Source organism: Daucus carota, chromosome 1, assembly GCF_001625215.2.
Source record: "Daucus carota subsp. sativus chromosome 1, DH1 v3.0, whole genome shotgun sequence".
In the NCBI taxonomy this organism is placed as follows: Eukaryota; Viridiplantae; Streptophyta; class Magnoliopsida; order Apiales; family Apiaceae; genus Daucus; species Daucus carota.
Window position 1 is genome coordinate 53,795,150 of NC_030381.2, and position 21,505 is coordinate 53,816,654.

The following is a 21,505-nucleotide window of genomic DNA, read 5'->3' on the forward strand; positions in this document are numbered from 1 at the left end:
GTTAAAAGTAGTTCGCTAAATTAGACTTGTAAAATATTACGTAAAATTTATCAAAACTGCAAGTCATTTTGCTCCAATAATGCTAGCTATATAAACCGATATTGCTACAGCCGCCTAGAGGATGTACCTACATGAGTGTAGTGGTTGGTCAAATATAATCAACATCAATTGGTCTATATTTTTAGATATAGGTTACGTGTGGTTAGAGTGAAACAAATTTCACACCTTATTTATAATTTTTATTTATGATACGATTGAATTTTAACTGAGGGTTGTGATAGGTTGGAGATGCTCTAACATCATTCTTATAACATTACATAATATTTTTAACTTCAATTTATAATATTAGGGTTTCTCCCCGTAAGTGTGACATAGAACAGACGCTCTTCTTCAGACATACAATGAGACACTCTGAACGACTTCGTTAGCAGACTTATGCCCAAAAAAGCATCAGCACATGACACAATCAGATTTGACTCAAAAGTCCCGTAGCTTCAGGATACTAATAGACATATAATTCTAGTTACCGAAAAAATCGCTAAGAACCTTCTTTGTGTTCGCAGGGCACAAATCGTTAATTATCGAAAGAGGAGAACATGCTGGCAACTCATTCGGCAATCGATAATACTTGAGACCTCCTCGTCAAATCTGAGCTCTGATATCATATTGAGAACCGATCTATCTAAAATCTGAAGGTGTTCCAGCAAGGTCTCAGATGGATCTTATGCTATATTTCAACAAATCCAAATCAATCTTGCTTACTACAGTCTACAGCCATGGTACAACGTAAAGCTTAAATCCCTCCTCGTTAGTCATCGACAATTCTTACTATTCGTACCCTTTTTTAGTGAAGCAAATGTATGATCATCTTGAAAAATATATATCGAATAAAATGATGATAATTAAATAATGACAGGGATCTAATTGTTAAACGATCAGGAAACAAAACATCTAATTGTTTTTAGTATGATTTTTGTTTTCCAACCTGGTTGTATGAATGGTTGGGGATTTGTCCCGATCATGTTTTATTCTGATTAATGAAAGTGTGTTTCTTTTTTGGCAAAAAAAATAAAATGACTGGGATCACTTTTCTGTTGTAGTGCAGATGATGGTGAAGCAGATGAGAAGCTGATGACTGTAACCAAACATAAACAAATACTACAACAGCTGTTTTTTTGGTTTCTGACTGATCCTTTGTTTGGTGGGAAAATAATTAATTGGAAGCATGGAGCACGTTTTCAGTAGAATATTGCAATAGCAACCTGTCTTATTCTATGTTACTGGAACTCTTCATTTTGCCCCGAAGTATTTGTATCGTGTATTCGACACTTGGACCTGAACACTTATTTTAGGTCAAAAACTTAAGTTATCAAAATATTATCGAGTCTTACACATGGACGCGTATCCATGTCAGACACTTTTAGCCGAGTCTGAGCAACATAGGTCTTATTCGAGAAGGCCTCGAACTTTAGAGTCTCAGCACCAAACTCAACTTCAAATATAGCTGCACAAATGCATCAATATCACTAAACTTTGTCTGATACTGCTTAAGAATCGCGGGTAAGGTTCATGTTTTCATTGCACTGATATGATCACTCGTGATAGCGAGTCATCATGATCGTTGTGTATATTTTATTTGATTTCACTTGTTTGTTATTCTGGTCTTGCTTGTGAATTGATGTTGATTGATTATTTTCATAAGTGGTTTGCTCTACATTATTTCATGATCTGCTGAAAATTGACGTGATGATTGAAAGAACAAAGGAATGTCATAACATGCTAATGCATATACATGTAGGCATGTGCTTGAAACCAGACAAATGAACTGAAAACCTATGTTACTCGTACTCGGCTAGAAGTGTCCGACATGGATACGTGTCCATGTATAGGACTCGGTAATATTCTGATAATTTTACATGTTTTTAGCCTAAAATGAGTGCCCATGTACGAGTGTTGAGTGTCCGACACGGGTACTACGAGGCAAAATGAAAAGTCCGAGTAACATAGCTGAAAACTAGAAACAGTAAATAGTATGAATGCATGAATATACATGATGAATGGCTGTACAGTTGCTGCTTCAGATGTTGTAGCGAGTCAAATAACTGATGATTCTTTGTTAAAGTATTGCCAAATAATACAGCTCACTTTGTTGCCAGAGGTGCACGATCATGATCGTAATCTGTTTGTCAGTGGTGCCCTTGCTCCCACATGAGTTAGCTTCTATATTGGAAGCTTACTTCAATTATTTATGGATACTTATATTAAAGAACTGACGATTCGTTATTTGATTTGAAGGCAATGGCGTGTTCAGTTTTGGTAATTGACTAAAATAGAAATTGTCTGAATCTGTATAATAGGGTATGCTAGGGAGGAGTTTTGGATTTTGAAACACCTTGGTTGTTTTGGAGGAAGAGCATCCGAAAAAGGGGATTCGAATAAAGCCTTGATCAGGTGAAGCTCTGTTGTGTCTAAGATGGCTGGAGTAGAAGCTGCTGCATCAGGTTCAGATGTTCAGTCAGGAAATATGGTTTTCAAACCTATTCTGGAGGAGGGAGTTTTCCGGTTTGATTGCTCTGCTGATGATATGGACGCAGCGTTTCCAAGTCTTTCTTTTGTTAATCAGAAAGATAGGGACACACTTCTGTTGACTACTAAGGGCAAACCATCATTTACGCCTACCTTTGAGTGTGTAGCTGGACAACAAACTGTTAAAATCGAGGTTAGTTACAAAGCATAATTTGTTAAATTTATCAAGTCTTAACATCACTGTGTTACTAATTTGTTCGTCTTATTTTAAGCTTCCTGCTGGTACCACATTCTATGGAACAGGAGAAGTTAGCGGACAGCTTGAACGTTCTGGGAAAAGGGTAGTGTACATCATTAATTGGTTTCACAAGATTGTTTAGCTTCTTCAAGGTTTTTATGATTCTTCTGCATTAGGTTTTTACTTGGAACACGGATGCCTGGGGTTATGGTGCTGGAACGACATCTTTATACCAGTCACATCCTTGGGTTCTAGCTGTTATTCCAAGTGGAGAAGCCTTCGGGGTTCTTGCAGATACAACAAGACGTTGTGAGGTTATCATACTATATTTTGAATAGTTTTACGCGATATTGATGAATGTCTATGAATAGATTGTCTTGTCACACAACCTAGCTTACTGAATTGTTAGTTTACTGTTTAAACAGATTGATTTAAGGAAAGAATCAACTATAATGTTCTGCGCTCCATCATCGTTTCCGGTTATTACTTTTGGTCCTTTGCCCTTGCCAGTTGATGTTGTAGCATTATTTTCTCGAATAACTGGTAAGTTCTTTTATGATTTATGAATCTGTCTTTTCGGGCAACATACAGATAAGAGTGCAGCGTAACTAAAAACGTCTATCCAATTTCTTACTAGGAACTGTATTCATGCCGCCAAAGTGGTCACTGGGCTATCATCAATGTCGTTATAGCTATGACTCTGACATACGAGTTCGTGAGGTTGGTCATCTGTCTTGTATGGACTTCCCATATTGACATCTAAGTGAATTGCTATCTGTTAACGGACTAAACTTGTTTGTGTGATTATCTTGAAAGTGATCTCCCAAGCTAATGCAATAAATATTTGATTATTCTGGCCAGCAAAAAAATGTTTGGCGATATTGTTTGCAATAAACAAATTTAGCCCAGAAGACTATTTAGACGCATGTATTTCAGTTTGCCCCATTCACTTGTGCAGATTTCCAGAACATTCCGGGAAAAAGGTATACCCTGTGATGTCATATGGATGGATATCGACTACATGGATGGTTTTCGTTGTTTCACTTTTGACAAGGTATGCTTCCATGATTATATGATGTTAACATCCTGCACAGACTTTTAACTCATATTGGAAACATGAGAGTGGTATTGATCTGATATGAAAGACAAGAACTGTAATTAACTCAGCTGTATAAGAAAACAGCTAATTTTTCATTTGCTCTTAGGAACGTTTCTCAGACCCGCAATCTTTAGTGAAAGATCTTCATGATACTGGTTTTAAAGCAATCTGGATGCTTGACCCTGGAATCAAACACGAAGAAGGTTATTTTGTTTATGACAGTGGTTCTGAAAAGGACATCTGGACCCAGACAGCTGATGGAAGGCCTTTTGTGGGTAAGTTTCTATATGCATTCACATTGAACATGTAATCTGGTTCTCACATTGCCAAGTTTTATTGGTCGCTTCTAGGGGATGTATGGCCTGGGCCTTGTGTTTTCCCTGACTTTACACAATCAAAAGCTCGTTTGTGGTGGTCAAGTTTAGTTAAAGATTTTACTGAATATGGCGTGGATGGTATATGGAATGATATGAATGAGCCCGCTGTCTTCAAGGTGGAGTTAAGCAAGTTTTTGTTTTCATTTTTTCCATATAACTGCTTGATCTTTATCTCATTTATTCTTTTCAGACAGTAACAAAAACCATGCCTGAGAGTAATGTTCACAGGGGAGATGCTGAACTTGGAGGATGCCAGAATCACGCACATTATCACAACGTATATTATGCCGGTCCTTTGTTTTTCTCTCTGTAAATATTTATATGTAAATTTTACCCAGTTTTAGTTGTTTATTAGGTGTATGGAATGTTAATGGCGAGATCAACATATGAAGGCATGAAAGTAGCTGATGAGAGTAAGCGTCCATTTGTTCTCACTCGAGCTGGATTAATTGGTAGTCAAAGATATGCAGCAACATGGACTGGCGATAATCTATCAACCTGGGAGCATCTACATATGAGCATATCCATGGTTCTCCAACTGGTAATTAGCTTAGGCTTCATCTCTTGTTTGACTCAAGTTAAATTTACTGGTTCTGCAATTAGCTTTTGCTTTTCGGATAACTCTGTTAATAATTAACTTATTTGCAGGGGATTAGTGGTCAGCCACTTGCAGGGCCAGATATTGGCGGATTTTGCAAAAATGCAACACCGAAACTCTTTGGAAGATGGATGGGTATTGGTGCCATGTTTCCATTTAGTCGTGGGCACTCCGAGAAGGACACATCTGATCATGAACCTTGGTCTTTCGGGGAAGAGGTTGCGCAATTGTTAAAGAAATAGCTACAGTACTTCTAACCTGTTATGTGGTTTATATAGATGCCTAAAATCCATAGTACTGTTTCTGTCCACCAACTTAAGAAGCAGTGCTAGCTTTAAAGACATGCTTTATACACTTTCAATTTGCATCAACATCTGTTATTATATATGATGGTGCAAGTGCCAAGTATAACTTATATTACTGTTACAGTGTGAAGAAGTATGTCGGTTAGCACTGAGAAGGAGATACCGCCTTCTACCACACATGTACACCCTCTTTTATTTGGCACATACTAAGGGAATTCCAGTTGCAGTTCCAACATTCTTCGTTGGTGAGCATTTTTTACCTGTTGAATTTGATTACATGGATACACCAATCCATCTATATGGTTCTTATGTAATATTTCTGTACGCTTATTATTACTAAATGCAGATTCAAAAGATTCTAAGCTAAGAACGAATGAAAATTCCTTCATGCTGGGACCTCTCCTCATCTATGCAAGGTTCGGATTCTCTTCCTTTGGTTAGAGTTGGTTTAAAGTATGCCTGTCCTGATTTCATTATCCACCCCTCGTGCTGATACCCTATACTTCCAGCAAATTGAGAATACTGCAATTGAATTGATTGACTATCAGCATTCTCCGATAGAACTTCTAATACTAATATATTGATTTTTTTTATAATCTGATTTTCATCCTGCACATGTCTTTCATTTGTTTTTCACTTCAGTTATTGGTTTTGAATGAAGATAGCTTTAGAAGTTCTGAGCACATTTAGGTTATTTTCCTTCCACAATTTATTTTAAATGTGTCGTTGCGAAGGCATGGTAATTTCCATTGACCTTTTTTAAATAAATATAAAACAATGGACCTAAGATTCACAATTTATGGGTTCAATGTAAAACTTGTTATGGACTGAACTACAAGAAATTTTTTAAATCAAAGATGAATTTTTGTGAACAAAAGAAATTTGTTTTGGTGGTAGCAGCACAACACCTGATCAAAGGGTACATGAGATGCAACACACATTGCCTGAAGGCATTTGGTTGAGTTTTGACTTCGACGATTCACATCCGGTATTATATCAAACAGTGAAATCATATTGTGTCTTTTTTGTAGCAACTATTGACAAACTTATAATCTTGTATTTAATGTTTATATCAGGATTTACCAGCTCTGTATCTTCAAGGTGGATCAATCATTCCCTTTAGTCATCCTTATCAACATGTTGGTGAAGCTGATCCAAGTGATGATCTATCAATGCTCATTGCTTTAGATGAAAATGGTAGTTCTTTTGCCTTTGAGTTCTACCTATCAGATGCAGTGAAAATGGTTTATTAGCAGGCATAATACTATACTAAGCTGCTTGAGGCATCATATCTCTCAAGTTTTCACGCTAACACTCTTTCAATGTTTTGGCAACCAAAGTGTTTCACGCTAACACTCTTTCAATGTTTTGGCAACCAAAGTGTTTTTCAGTCAAAAATTGTACTAATGTCATGGAAACTTGAATCTTGTCTTAAAGCCCAAGTGAAACTAATCCCTAGCATTGTAATGTAATGGTTACCCTCCGCCTTTGGTAACAAGAGGTTGAGAATTCAAGTCTCAATTGAGTTACCAAAATAGTATCCCAGAGATACTTAAAAGCAATCATATCAAATTATAACATATGTAGTTGGGTTAAAGACACATGGGTTTTTAAATATAGTATTATAGATGGAATATTAACGTTTATGGATGCTTTTTTAATTTGATTCTTAAAACATTTTAATTTGTTCATATACCTGTGCCCCACATTGATTCTCTGTGATGCTTGTAGAAGATAATACTTATTACGGTTGGTTGATTATAGAATTAATTTTCTGTTTTGTAGGAAAAGCTGAAGGTGTCCTTTACGAAGATGACGGTGATGGATATGAATACACCAAAGGAGAGTATCTTTTGACGACATATGTTGCTGAGCTTCAGTCTTCAGTTGTTACTATAAGAGTTTCCAAATATGAGGGGTTGTGGAAGAGGCCAAAACGTCGTTTACATGTCCACTTATTGCTTGGCAAATATGCAACGGTATGTGTGTGCCGATATAGTTCAATGCTATAAAAACTGATGGAGGCAGTTGCTTTATAAACTTGTTTGGTTTTATCGTTTGAGGTTTTTTTAACAGCTTGATGCATATGGAGTAGATGGAGATAGTATACAAATCACCATGCCTTCAGAAAGTGAAGTGTCTGATATAGTATATGCAAGCAATAAGAAGTTCACAAGTCGAATCGGTAATACTCCTTGTTCACTGGCAATTAAAATATTAATATATCTCTGTTTGTTAGAAATGACTGAATAAGTTATCATCAACATTGTCCGTATGAAATCTAAAGAAAAGATGAGCGAACCTAAGGAATCCAGTTGTACTGCGTGTTCATACAAATTGCTGTGAATCTTATAATTAGTAGTAAGTAATTTCAGTTATGAATAGTGGTCAATTTCTGAATACAATTTCAAAGCCTCTTAGTCACACTAAAACCTATAGAATTCTTTTTGAAAAATGTGATATTGGCTTGTGGTAAGGCTTGCTGTTTAATACGGTTTTAAATTTGATTGCAGAAACTGCTAGGCAAATTCCAAATGTGGAAAAGGTATCTGAAGCAAAGGGTATAGCGCTTTCGAGGACTCCTGTGGAACTTAAAAGTAGCGATTGGGTCCTTAAAGTGGTTCCATGGATAGGGGGTCGGATTCTTTCCATGGAGCATATTAATTCTGGTAATGCTTAGTTACATATCAAACTGGACAAGAAAATTTTGATAACTGCAGATTGTTATTATTCATGTGGTTTTTCTTACATTTTTCTTTGACCTCACAATCATTCCACATTCATCTTTTCCTGTTACCATGTCCTTTCACTTGCTATTTTGTGACCTCAGTTCTCTGCAATGTCGATTAGTGGACAGTGGTCATATAATTGATTTTTGCTGTGGTAGGAACTCAATGGCTTCACAGCCAGTTCGATATTGATGGGTATGAAGAGTACAGTGGAACAGAGTACCAATCTGCTGGATGTTTAGAGGAGTATACTGTTATTGAGTGAGTCGAAGTTAATCCTTAACTGCTGAAACATACTAACTTGCGCAGCACTGCACGAGTTATTATACGCAATGTTGTGATTTGTGAGACACACTTGCACACAAAAAACCTTCTGACTTGTGTTTTAAGAGACATAATCTACTTTGGAGGTTCGTTAAGGACACAAAGCTGAGGGCCATAAAACTTTTTCCAGATGATTTTGGAATTAAACAGAACAACTAAACATAATTTTCATTGAGTAAACTAATTGTAAACTCATGGTCATACCACATTCTCCACTTAATTATTAGTAGTAAATTTTTTGGGGGGGTTTGCTGCAGCCTGCAGCTATATTTAGCATGATTTCCTTTCTCCTTTTTTAATTCAAATGAGGAATTCATCCAACTAAAAAAGAAAAATAGAAAGAGAGAGAGAATCTGCCGAGGAATTAGGCTAGGCAAAGCCACACCTCTACAAGCTTCTTCAAGTATTTTACTCAAATCTAGCATAATTATCTATGTTCATGTTATCTGAGTGTTTGTTCTTTTAGTCATGCTGGTGAACAAGCAAAGGAAGTGGAGTCTCTTTCATTAGAAGGTGATGTTGGCGGTGGGCTGGTTCTTGAAAGGACGATATCTTTGCCTAAAGATGAACCAAAAGTCGTGCAGATTGATTCAAGCATTGTAGCTCGCAGTATTGGTGCTGGTTCAGGAGGATTTTCAAGGTCTGGTATTATCTTTTACATCAAGTATTTTGCAAAAACCTCTTATCTCACTTTACTCTGCACATAATTGTAGGGTTGTTTGCTTGCGGGTGCACCCTACGTTTAGCCTTCTACATCCTACAGAATCATACGTGTCATTTGTTTCCATCAATGGATCTCAGCATGATTGTTGGCCAACTTGTAGTGAGCAGAGATTTGAAGGAGACTCTCGGCCTAATGGTAAATAATTAAATATAGTCGTTTTCATATTAATTTCTGCAAACCATGGAAAAACCTATATGAAAATTTTTAAGAATTAGGCTCCATGAGTCCATGTCGTTCTTGTTTCGACAACTCTCCTTAACTAACTACTAGTAATCTGTGCGCGTCAGTTTCTGACCGTTTCCTTAAAATCATATCAGGTGAATGGATGCTTGTCGATAAATGCCTTGGTGTAACTTTAGTAAACAAATTCAATGTCAGTCAGGTTCACAAGTGTCTCATACACTGGGGAACCGAAACAGTTAACATGGAGCTTATGTCCGAGGATAGACCTGTTTCGGACAAGTCAGCTCTGACGATATGTCACCAATATGAGGTGCGAGAGAAGAAATCTAAGCCAGCATCTGGTTGGATTTGAAACATGTATTTGAAATCTTATGCAGGGGAACCTCCTGACATGTGCTTTCACTAGTAATGTTGTCAGTGTCATAGATCTTATTTTGGCATCAAGGATGTTATGTTTGTTCTGTGCATTTGATTGGATGATTTGAGAACATTATCTCGAGTTTGGCTGTGATGGATAAAATTATGAGCGAGTGAAATGATCTTTTTGAGAAAGTAATTTTCAATTTGAAATCAAAATATGTATGTGTAAGAAGTATGATTTAAAGTTAAAAACAAGTAAGAAAATGACGTAAGTAAAATCTTAGAAAGTACCAGTTTAACGATTTATATCAATACTATGATTTATATGACATAATGTAATATTTTTATTGAAATAAATAATTTACTAAATTTAGTTTTATTATCACATTTTCAGAGACATATAAACTCTATACAATATTTTTTTTTGAAGTCAAATTCTATACAATATAAAATATCTGAAAAGTCAATTTTTAAGATATTTCAAGTATTATTCATTATCTTAAATTTGTTGAAAGTGAAAAATTAATCATTAACTTAATTAAGAAAATGACTGAAGTAAAATTTTAGAAAGTACCAGTTTGACAATTTATATCAATATTATGATTTATATGACAAAATGTAATATTTTCATTCAAATAAATAATTTATCAAATTTAGTTTTATTATTACATTTTCATAGACATATAAACTCTATACAATATAAAATACCTGAAGAGTCGGTTTTTAAGATATTTCAAGTATTATTTATCATCTTAAATTTGTTGAAAGTGAAAATTTAATCATTAACTTAATTCGATTACTTAATTAAAAAATCTGTCAAATTAATAAAGAAATTAGAATAACGATCAACTTCAATTTATAAATCAGATATCACAAAATCTAAACTGATGAAAAAATTTATAAATAATTATTTTGTTAACATAAACAATCATTTTATAAATAAACATCATCCATCACAATTATTATATTACAAATTAAAATTAATATATAATATATACTAGATACATACCACATACTTATATGAAAATTGAATCAATATATTTCGAAAACCCAACAATCATGCCAAATCATCTAGTAAATTTCAAAAAAAAAAAAACAGACCTCCTTACCCAAGGGTAATATCACTTTTTATTTAACAAAAAATTAAAATAATTACTTCCTCCGTCCCATTTAATTCTATACACTTTTCTCTTTTGGATGTCCCAGTTCTATACATTTCAAAATTTTTTCAAAATAACAAATTTTTATAATATAAAAAACCCACTCACCCACTATCTTCAACTACATTTACAAATTTATATTGATGGGACCCACTTTTTTCCTCTTCTCACTACTATTACTTACTTTATACAGTTGTTTTAGTCTTCGTACCCGATCTATATGTATATTTTTCAGAGGGACGAACGGAGTATAAAACGATTCACCAAAATATCTCCGATCTGACCCGACCCAAAGGTACTATCCAGATCCAGCCCGTCTCCCCCTTATTAAACCACACCCACAAATCCAAAAACACACACACAAACAATCAATCAAACACAAACCCCCAAATCATTCCCCCAAATTAGGGTTAGGGTTTCCCCACCACCATGTACAACGGCATCGGACTCCAAACCGCCCGGGGCTCCGGCACCAACGGCTACATCCAGACCAACAAGTTCTTCGTCCGGCCCAAGTCCAACAAGCTCTCCACCGAGCCCAAAGGCTTTCACGACAACCAAGGCACCGCCGGCGTCTCCAAAGGCCCCAATAAGGACATTCTCGAGCACGATCGCAAACGCCAGATCCAACTCAAGCTCGTTGTCTTGGAGGACAAGCTGCTTGATCAGGGCTACACGGATGAGGAGATTGCTCCAAAGCTCGAGGAGGCGAGGCGAGTGCTCGAAGCCGCTGATAAGGCGGAACGGGAGGCTGGCGTGTCGGCTGTTGTTGTTCATGATAAGAGGTAGTTTTGGAATGGAATTCTCGATAAATTTATAATGTTAATTGGATAATTGATTAGTTGAATTGTTTGTGATCTTTGTTTGGATGATATGTATGTGCTAAAAACTCGATAAATTAATGCTCGATGAATGAAAATCTTGATGGATTAAAAATGTCGGTGAAGTAGTTGTTTTGTTGGATGATGTTATGGATGATTTGTTAGAAATAATATGATGGATTGGGTTATTAGTGACCGTGATTTAGATGATATGCTTATACTAGAAATTTGATAAAGTGATGCTTGAGGTGGCTGTAAGGCTGAGCTGACTGGTGGAGGAGTCTTTGCTATGGTTGTTTATGAAAAAAGGTTCCTCGAGAATGAAAATCTCGATAAATTAATAATCTTGATAAATTATTGTTTTGTTGGTTTGGTTATTGTATGGATGATTTGTTAGGGAAAATTTGATAGGTTGACAATTGGATTTTTAGTGACCTTGATTGAGAAGATATGTGTATACTAGAAACTCGATAAATAAATGCTCTAGGTGGCTGATAGGGCTGCGCAGGCTGGTGGATTCTCCACTGTTTACGGAAAAAGGTAGCTTCAGAATAAAATCTCGATTGAATAATTGCTTTGGTGGATTGGTTCTTGAATATGTACATACTACTATACTAGAAACTTGATAAATTAATGCTCTAGGGCCATGTTTTTTTGAAAGGATTATAATCCCAGAATAATTACATTATTTTCTTTAAATTCAAGGGATTATAATCCTATGGGATTATATTGCGATCACTTTGTTGATACCTTAACATGGGATTATAATACCTTCTCTCACAAGGTATTATAATCCCATAGGAATGGACTAGTGATTAAACTCAAGGGATTATACCCTTGAAATTGAATTAATTAAGGTAATAATCCGGGGATTATATTTGCTCCAAACAAATATGGCCTGGGTGGCTGATAAGGTTGGCGGAGTCTTTGCTATTGTTGTTTATGTTAAAAGATAGCTCGAGAATGAAGATCTTGATGAATTAACTTGTTTTGTCGCTTTCATTATTGTATGGATGCTTTGTTAGGGAAAATTTGATTGAGTGATACTTCAATTCTTGGTGGCCTTGATTTCGATATTAATGCTTAGTTTGTTGATAATTTGATTAGACAGTGTAGTTTTGTAGGTGTGGCTGGTGTGGATAAAAGCTAGCTCGAGAAAGAAAGTTTTGATAAACTGTGCATGAGTCATATATAAGCTTGATTAGATAATTGTTTGTTGGTTTAATTAGAGTACATATGATTTGTTAGAGGAAAGTTGGGAGATTGATACTTGAATTATTTTTAGCTTGGATTTGGATAATACGTCTACACTAGAAACTTGATAATTAATTATTGATTTATTATATTGTCGATTTGTTGTTTAATGCTTGACAAACTTGGTACTCAAATTTGTCATCACCAATAACTGAGGCATTAGAACTCGCTAAATTAATAATTCATTTGAAAATGCTTGATTAGATATTAAATAATGGGTCGCGCTCAAGAGAGAACCAGTCCTTAAAATAGAACCATAGAACCACTAAGGTTCTGCTGCGGAACCCTAAATTTTAAATAGATTTTTAGGATCTAAATCTAAATACATGTTTTTTTTCATATTTTTTCATCGTTGTGTGTGTTCAAAAATAATTTTAAAATCTAATACATAGATATTGATATTTTTTGCATGTGAAGTTCTGCTTACTTAAGTTCTGCTATAGAACCCCGCCTTATAAGGTAAGGGTTCTATGGTTCTCTCTCTAATGGTTCTCTCTGGAACATGACCCATTAAATAATATGTTCTTTGGTATGATTTTATTAGTTAAGTATAGTTGTGTTTGTTATTATTGGTGCCAGTTTGTTATGTTGCTTGTTTTTTTAATGAGAAGATAGAATGAAGAGGAAGATAAGTGGCAGACGTTGGTTGCGTGTTTATCATGAAGCAACTAGATAAATTTGAAGTGAAGAAAGGGTTACATAGCTATAAGTTCTTATCTTCTGTGAGCTTAAGTTCAGTAGTTGAATCTATTTCATTTAATTTTAGTTGCATGTTTTTGTTGTATGACTTCCAGGGTGTCAGATACACAGACTCACCAAATTGCTGCCCGAAAGGAGAAGCAGATGGAAACTTTAAGGGCTGCTTTGAAGATAACATCTCCGAGCAAGAATCAGAACAAGTCGATTAATCACTCTGATGATGAAGAGATTAATGATGATGAGAAGCTGGAAAATTTTCCTAAAAGTGGAAATAATGCTTCTGTTCATTTCCTTGCAAGAGATACTTTAGATAAAAAGGACGACTCAGAGAAAGGTCTTGAAGAGGAGGATATAGTTCCGAGTGAGAGGATTTTAAGTTCAAAACTCCGAAAGGAAAACAGTTCATCTGATACAGACGATAGTAATAGTAGCCGGGAGAATGTGAAGAGGAGTAAAAAGAAATATGAGAAAACCCGGGTTCGTCGTCATCGTGGCGGAAGTTCTTCTGACTCTGATTCTGACTCCGGAAGTGATGGTGTACATGCAAAACGTAATCGGAAGAAGCATCACAATTCTAGGCAGAAGAAGCGCCACAATACTAGGCAAGCAAGTGATTCTGATGATGAATCTGACCCAGATGTTCACAATACTAGGCAGAAGAAGCATCACATTACTAGGCAGGAAAGTGATTCAGATGATGAATCTGACCCAGGTGTTCAAAATGCAAGTCGAAAGTCATCACAGAAGTACAAGAAGAGTAGAAGGCATGATAGTGAAGGTTCTGACTATGATGATGAGATTGATGACAAGTCTAGATGGAGAGGTGGTTTAGATAGTGAGAGTTATCGTCGTGATGAAACACCCGAACGCGTGCATCACAAGGCGAAATTGGTTTCCAGGAGGGAAGAGAGTGAATCTTCTGAATCTGATAGCAGGGAGGACACTAAAAAGAAGCAACTGGAGTCGAGGAATGCAGGTTATAAGGATTATAAAGGGAAAGAAGTGGAGTCGAGGAATGCAGGTTATCAGGAGAAAAAAGGGAAAGAAGTGGCGTCGAGGAATGCAGGTTATCAGGAGAAAAAAGGGAAAGAGGTGGAGTCGAGGAATGCAGGTTATAAACAGGGAGAAAGTGATGCTATTTCTGGTGGGGATAGAAGAAAAATGAAGGATGATAATGATTACAAGGAAAGAAAGCACAATACAGTTGAAGTTGATGAGAGGGAAAGAAAAAGAAAGTACAATATAGATGAAGATGATGAGAGAGAGAAAAAGCACAGGAGAGGTGAAGATGATAAATTAAGGAAAGAAATTAAGGATGAAGAAGATAGACATGGAAAGAAACACAAAAGAGATGAGGAAGAAGAGGAGAGGTATGACGCTGGCAAGGGGGATTATCGGGGGAGGCATGAAAGAGAGCAGGAGGAAAGACATGATACTAGAAGTCTCCAGGAGGAGAGGCCACCAAGTCATCAATCCAAGAGAGCTAGACATGATGACTCTCGATCTATTGAGAGGTCACATGACAACAAGAAACGGGATGATAGGCATGGTGATGATAGGCGTGAAGATAGAGGCCGTGGTGGTGACAGACGTGACGATAGAGGCCGTGGTGGTGATGGGCGTGACGATAGAGGCCGGGGTGGTGATGGGCGTGAAGATAGAGGCCGTGGTGGTGACAGGAGGTTTAGGCGCTGATACTCTGACGGCTAGCTTCAGGCGTTATGCCTTTCCCGCGTTGTGAACACAAGTGACTGTGGCTTGTTTGTGTCTAAGAAATATCTGGTTTTGAATTTGTAAAATAAATTTACAACTGCTATATGTATCTGGATCTCTCTGCGCACCTGTTTTTGTTTCTTTCATGTTAGAATCTTATTTCGGGAATAATTTGTTGAACCTGGTGACTCCTTGTAGTAGTAAGAATTGCTTCTGTCTCAACAATTAACTGCTTGTTCTAGTTTTTGAGTTTTTTATCTGATTACAAGGTTGATTAATCGAGGGCCTTGAGGTCACAAATGGAGTTGTTCAGTACTTGTTTAGTACTGTCATATTTTTTTATCTCATATCTGGTATATACATATTCAATTGCAAAGCTTTCTCCAGATCGAACATCTCTGGTTCAAGTATTGCAGAACAGGGCTTTTATAAGTTTTCCATATCGAAACCAACATATTTCGGTTTTTTAGGTTCTATTGTAGCTCGTAAATATTAAAGCCAAAATATTTCTATTTTAACAACATAATAATAAGTATTAATCACAATATTATCAACACTGTCAATTTCGACAATTAATAGTCCACTTATTTCAAATTGTGATAATTTTTTTTAATTTTTTTTTTTTTGACAATGCAGGCTTTTATGCCTTACAACTTAGTATATGTTCTAATAATTCTCGGGGTGAGCCAGAGTCGAACCCGGGTCAACAGAGGATAAACCCACCGGTTTGTTTACTTTGTGAAGAAATGGGACATGTTGAGTTTACAATAGATTTCCAAAAGAGCTACCTACACACACGCACAAGCACTAGAACAACATCATCATCAACAAGAATCCAAAAAAAAGGAAAAAAACTAAAAATCCGAAACTAACCAATACACTAGAAACAAAGAAACGTATAATATGGAAGATGATCACGCCAATGATGATGCTTATTAGAGATTTGTGCGCATGCTGTCGATGCAATATGAAATCTTCTAAGATATTCTTCCTTCACAATCATCATCTACCAATTATTATCTTATTTTTTTCACACATCTACCAATTATTATATACATATATGAATCATTATATTCTTATACTTTTATATTCATAATCAGTGGTGATAGCTGGAATAGAAAATACCCGGATTATAACGTACTTGTAATATTTTTATGAATTTTTTAAAAAGCAATCATGTTTATAAAAATAAGGACAAAATTATAATTAAAATCAGTCGATTTTTAGGTTGTAAGAATGCAATTGAAGTTACGTATATGATCGCATCGTAATTTTTTACAAATTACAACTTAGATATTTTTGAAAAAATCCCTGATTTTTATTGATTCTTAGAAAATAGTTGAGATTTAAAAAAGAAATTCTCTAATAAAATTTATTGAATTTTTTTTTTATAGCTCGGATTGATTCCAGCTTGATTAGCAACCTCACTAATCTCGCCTTATCCCATCATCTCCACCTTAAACAACCTAAGAGCTAGATTATTTTTCCCCTACAGACTGTTCCATTTCTCTCTAATACATTAACAACTCTTATCTTTTTAATCTACTCTATCATCATTGGTATCTACCATCACTATCCTTCATCAACTTGTTCAATTTTTTATAGTGTGTAAAGGGGTGTGAACTGATTCAGATCATGCCTCAATGTCGTCTGTATCACTCCAATAATTAACCATATTATTATTAAATTTTGAGTTAGATCTTTAACCGAAATTATAATTATGTGTCGTTTTGACTTTAAGTTTTATAGAAAAATATAGATGTTCATGCAAGGGTAACTTTAACTTTTAGAGTTCACTACCATGGGCTCGTGTAGTTTTCGTTTTCACGGAATCAGGTAACTCTTTGATGAGTCTTGTTAACGGAAATTGGAAGTTTTATTCTAAATAATTTAATTGCTTGGAATAAGTTAACAAACTATGAGACGGTTCGGGTTAGCTTAAAAAAATGATTTCTTGCTTATATAAAAAAAAGTGGAGTAGAAATGAGAAATAAATAAGTTAATAAAGTGTTTGGGAAAGAAGCGGAAGCTGTGAGAGAGAAGCTAGCATTCTCAGCTTTTTAAAAGTGCTTCTACTCCTTTAAACAAACGGGTCAAGAAAAGCTTTTTAAAAGTGCTTCTACTCCTTTACACAAACGGGTCAAGAAAAGCAGAAGTCAAAAGCAGCTTCTACTTCTTCCCAAACAGGCCATATATCTGGAGATTTCATGTCGTTCTCATTAACCTCCATTCTCGATTCTCATTCCGTAAATAAATTAAACGCCCTCCCTCAATTTATAGTGTTAGTATATGCTGCTATGCAGTGCTACCAATACCATCAACTAACTATTCAAGTAGCAGCTGGATATTAGTTACATACACTCTCTAACAAGTGGGAGTACAACTAAGGGAAAAGAATCAAAGCACAAGGCACGGGCGTGGGTTTGTGGGTTATGCTGTCTCCAAATCTGAAGCTTCCTCCCTCTCTAATTGCTTACATGTAGTCACTCTCCAACTCCACGTCCTCCCACTCAATGGTTTATATCAACGGTTCCTTGTACCAGGGCCGGTCCTAGAGATTCGTAACGGTGGCAGAAATAGTTTGAAATCGATTGTTAAAAAAATCTATACATAAATAGTTATTTACATCGACAAAGAATGTTTCACACAAAATATTTAAAATTAAAGAAATATTCTTCGGTAACATCACGTTATGTTGATAAATTTTAGCGTCAAAATGTAACTTAAAAAACAAAATTGCTAACTTCGCTTTTTGTGGAATGAGTTTTATAAGTGTATCACGGTATAAATTATTCTTGTGAACGGGTTTTATGAGTATGCTATGGCATGCACTATCGGGTCTGTCAAGCAACCTAATTTTATATAATTATCCATTTTAGGCCAAATTCACATCGATTTGTTCTTAAACACTTTCCAAAATCTCGTTCTTCCCATAATCGATGTGATACAACTCCTAACATAAACACATGACTTATGTAAAGCATTTAAACCGTAGAAAAAGATCCGAAAAGACATGATAGATCTTCAAGCAGAAGATGAGTTAGTTGTGTTCGGTACATATCCATCGATCAATCGACAATTCACATGGGCTACTTAGCTACTACTCCCTCCGTCCCCCTGGGTAGTATACATTGGGGGACGAGAACGCGGCACGGACTTTAATGCTCCTGTAAAGTATAGTTGTGTAATTTATTTTTAAATTTTTTTTTTTTGAATTAAAGTTTGAATGTTATATTTTTATTCAGAAAAAGAAAATCTCAAAAATAAGTTACGGAACTGTATTTTATAAGAGCATTGAAATGCGTGTCGAGCAGTTGAAAAGAAACGTATACAATTGAATGGGACAGAGAGAGTAATTTATTTTCTTCCTATATAGGGATCCCCCACTGTCCATGTTTAAACATAATTCACATCAGGACTCAACAGATTAATTAGCACACATAAAAAAAAACCAAATCACTTTACAAAATGAACAAGATCTCTCATCTTTATCTCTTGTTGGTGTCCTCATCATAAGATCTTGTTGGCCGTGCAACACCCGTTAACTCCGCATTAGTATGATATTGTCCGCTCTGGCGGTGCCCAAGCCCGCACATATTTGCTTTCGGGCTCCTCCCTAAAGGCCTCATACTAATGGAGTTTTTTGGCTGCTTATATTCAGGATAAATATTCTTTATCTTTTCGATGTGGGACTTGGGTTGACACCCACTCAACACAACAGATCTTTGATACGTTAGTTACCGATCCCTCATTAACTAATCGGATCACCTTTACGTGCATTCTCTGACATGACACCATTTTCGTCGAAAGAACAGATTCCTTATAACTTAAGGGAGCATTTCAACTAACATTTGCATGTTTCAACTATGTGCAACATTTTTCTGAATCAGTGGACTGCAATGCAGAAGAGGGGATAAGAAATCGACAAAATCCGAAAAATGGGCTGTAAAGGCTTTGATCTGAACTGGAGATTGTGTTGTAAAGCTGAGCTCAACAAGTACAAAGCTCATCTCTAGGCGGAAAGAAGGTGAAAGCTTGTTTGGTTCGCATTACTTGTTTGGATATTAGTGAACAAACCACAATTCTATGGTGTATGCATTTGGATTTGGCTATAACATCTTCCAGGGTTTGTGGGTTTTTCACATGGGCGGACTAAAATCGAACCAAATATCATCGACTTTTTTTGACAAAAAAAAAAAAGAAAGTAAATTTAACCGAAATTTCATATTTTTTGATGAAAATTATTGAATGACATATATCACATTCTAATTGATGATGAAAATTAAAAAAAGAAAAAAATTGACCATTGTGCACCAATTAAAATCTTCTATCATATCATGTCCACGAGGTCATTCATGAACTCTTGTAATCGGTTCAAGATACCTGATATTATTCATTTTTATTTGAACGTGATTTTATTCATTTTCTATCTTACAATATCGTTCAAGTATTATATAATTTATGATATTGTGCGAGTCGGGTTACAAATTACTACTTGATTTCTGACGTTTGAATCAGATTGCATATTTTATGATATTGTGAGTCAGATTGCAAATTAATACCTGATTTACGATATCTCATAAATTTTATTCCAAATTATTTTACAGATGAGATGATTATACTGATACAATTATCTATTAATATCACAAAAATAAACGTAGTTAGTGTAAATCATAACTAGATATAGTAACCATTATGATTATCTCTAATTATTGGAGTAATACTCCTCCATCTCAAGTGTATGTCATGATCATTCTTTAATACTAATTATTATTGGGTAAACCTAAAACTTTAATTAACAAAGATAAGCAACTTTGTGGAAGATAAGTTAAGTAAATGGTAGTTAAGATCGACGGCATTGATCTCGTTTGTCTTGTCCTCTTCATCTCGAAAAGCGAAGCTCCACTATTTCTTAGATGCGTTTGACGTAAACTATACATTTATTATATTGATCGACAAGTTGAGTTCGATCCATGCCCTTTCGTCCTTTTATGGTCTAAAGCGGCTACAATGTTCTTGTACCTTCGCTCTCTTGAAAATCAGTGCCCCATTTCAAGACCATATAGCCCCATTTGGATCGATAATTATTTAGCTTCCCTCTCAAAATTTGTCAATAGATCGAAGGTCTGGTCCCGTCAATTTCATATTGAATGAGAATGGGTTCAATTAAGTCCCACGTCCAAACGATAAAAAAAATTTGTTTTGATTATAATTAGTCAAATAATTATTTTAGTATGAGCAGTTTAGAAGGAGACTAAAAATAAATTCGTGCGACCTTAATCACATATTAGAACAAATAATATTATACTAATATAGAGTTAAAAGGTGTTGGGTAATCAACAAGTGATATCAGAGTATCTTTAATTTAATTGTTGCTCAATTAACAAGTGATATCAGAGTATCTTTAATCTAATTTGAACGTGAGAAATAATAAGATGATGTAATAATCTGTGTCATGAATGACAGAATTTCACAAATCGATAATCTAAATTAGTTGAGTTTCATTATGCATGGATATTTCTAAAAATGTTATGTATCACATTATCCTACCATATAATATCAAAAAACATTACTCAAGTTCATGCTATTACTGACCTATTTTTCGATTTTCATCTCATAATTTCGTGAACAAAACAATCGTAACATAATTATGATTATTAATCTGATGTTTGATTCCAATCCCATAACATTGTGAACCAAACGATCTCAATATAATTACACATCAATTGTAATCATATTAGAAAAATATATTATATTTACAAAATTTTAAAATAATAATAACTAATAATTTTGGTTTCAAAAAAAAACTAATAATCTTAAATATACTCAACTTTATTAACTACAGAGTAAAGTTGTCAAACTTTATCCTTTTTTTAATTTTGAGACCGGAATTTCAAATTGGCAATAGGATATGACCATATATCATTTTAATTCATAAAAAAAGTGATCAACGGCCACCTTTTAGATAAAAAAATTTCATTTTTTCCCCATAAAAGTGATCCTTAGCCAATTCATTGAAACAAAAAAGGAACGTTTGGTCATTCATTCGTAATTTGACACTAAGACCGTTAAAATATAAAAACAGATAAAGTTCGGTCAATGCTTTATACATTTTACCCTCGAGTATAATTTGTATTTTGTATCATTTCAGCTAATTATTTTGCCTCGCATCATTAAAGATAAGTATAATTTTTATTATTATTTAAATAGACAACATTAGAATTTTCCCGTCCCAGAGTCCACAGTTCACCAAAAAAAGGTACATGGGAGAACCACAACCATACTTAATGGGAGGTACGATATTTAATTAGCCTTAATCCACATGTTTTCACCAAACAACAAAGAGTTTTGTGTTTGTTGATGATTTGATTACGGTTTAATGAAGTTAAATCTAT

The 21,505-nt window shown here is 35.1% G+C and overlaps 2 protein-coding genes across 5 annotated transcripts; both read left to right on the forward strand.

The window, feature by feature from the left end:
- Positions 1–381: 381 nt before the first annotated feature.
- LOC108215608 (uncharacterized) lies at positions 382–9,655 on the forward strand. 4 transcript variants are annotated; one of them, XM_064086098.1, is made up of 24 exons: positions 387–786; positions 1,101–1,560; positions 2,358–2,719; positions 2,799–2,867; positions 2,941–3,078; positions 3,190–3,307; positions 3,402–3,484; positions 3,723–3,818; positions 3,970–4,138; positions 4,214–4,356; positions 4,431–4,517; positions 4,596–4,781; positions 4,889–5,056; positions 5,268–5,388; positions 5,490–5,559; positions 6,044–6,131; positions 6,220–6,340; positions 6,929–7,122; positions 7,220–7,328; positions 7,657–7,812; positions 8,031–8,133; positions 8,663–8,836; positions 8,910–9,055; positions 9,238–9,655. In XM_064086098.1, exons 3-24 carry the CDS (start codon positions 2,474–2,476, stop codon positions 9,453–9,455), a joined length of 3,003 nt encoding a protein of 1,000 aa, XP_063942168.1. In that variant the 5' UTR covers positions 387–786; positions 1,101–1,560; positions 2,358–2,473; the 3' UTR covers positions 9,456–9,655. The 4 variants fall into 4 exon arrangements, with proteins under 4 accessions (XP_063942170.1, XP_063942168.1, XP_017243611.1 ...); XM_017388122.2 differs by having other exon boundaries at positions 387–779; XM_064086099.1 differs by having other exon boundaries at positions 387–779; positions 1,106–1,560.
- A 1,254-nt stretch (positions 9,656–10,909) lies between these two features.
- LOC108204456 (uncharacterized) lies at positions 10,910–15,290 on the forward strand. The gene is made up of 2 exons (XM_017373905.2): positions 10,910–11,408; positions 13,493–15,290. The coding sequence occupies exons 1-2, from the start codon at positions 11,053–11,055 to the stop codon at positions 15,090–15,092; spliced, it is 1,956 nt and encodes a 651-aa protein (XP_017229394.2). The 5' UTR covers positions 10,910–11,052; the 3' UTR covers positions 15,093–15,290.
- Positions 15,291–21,505: the final 6,215 nt, after the last annotated feature.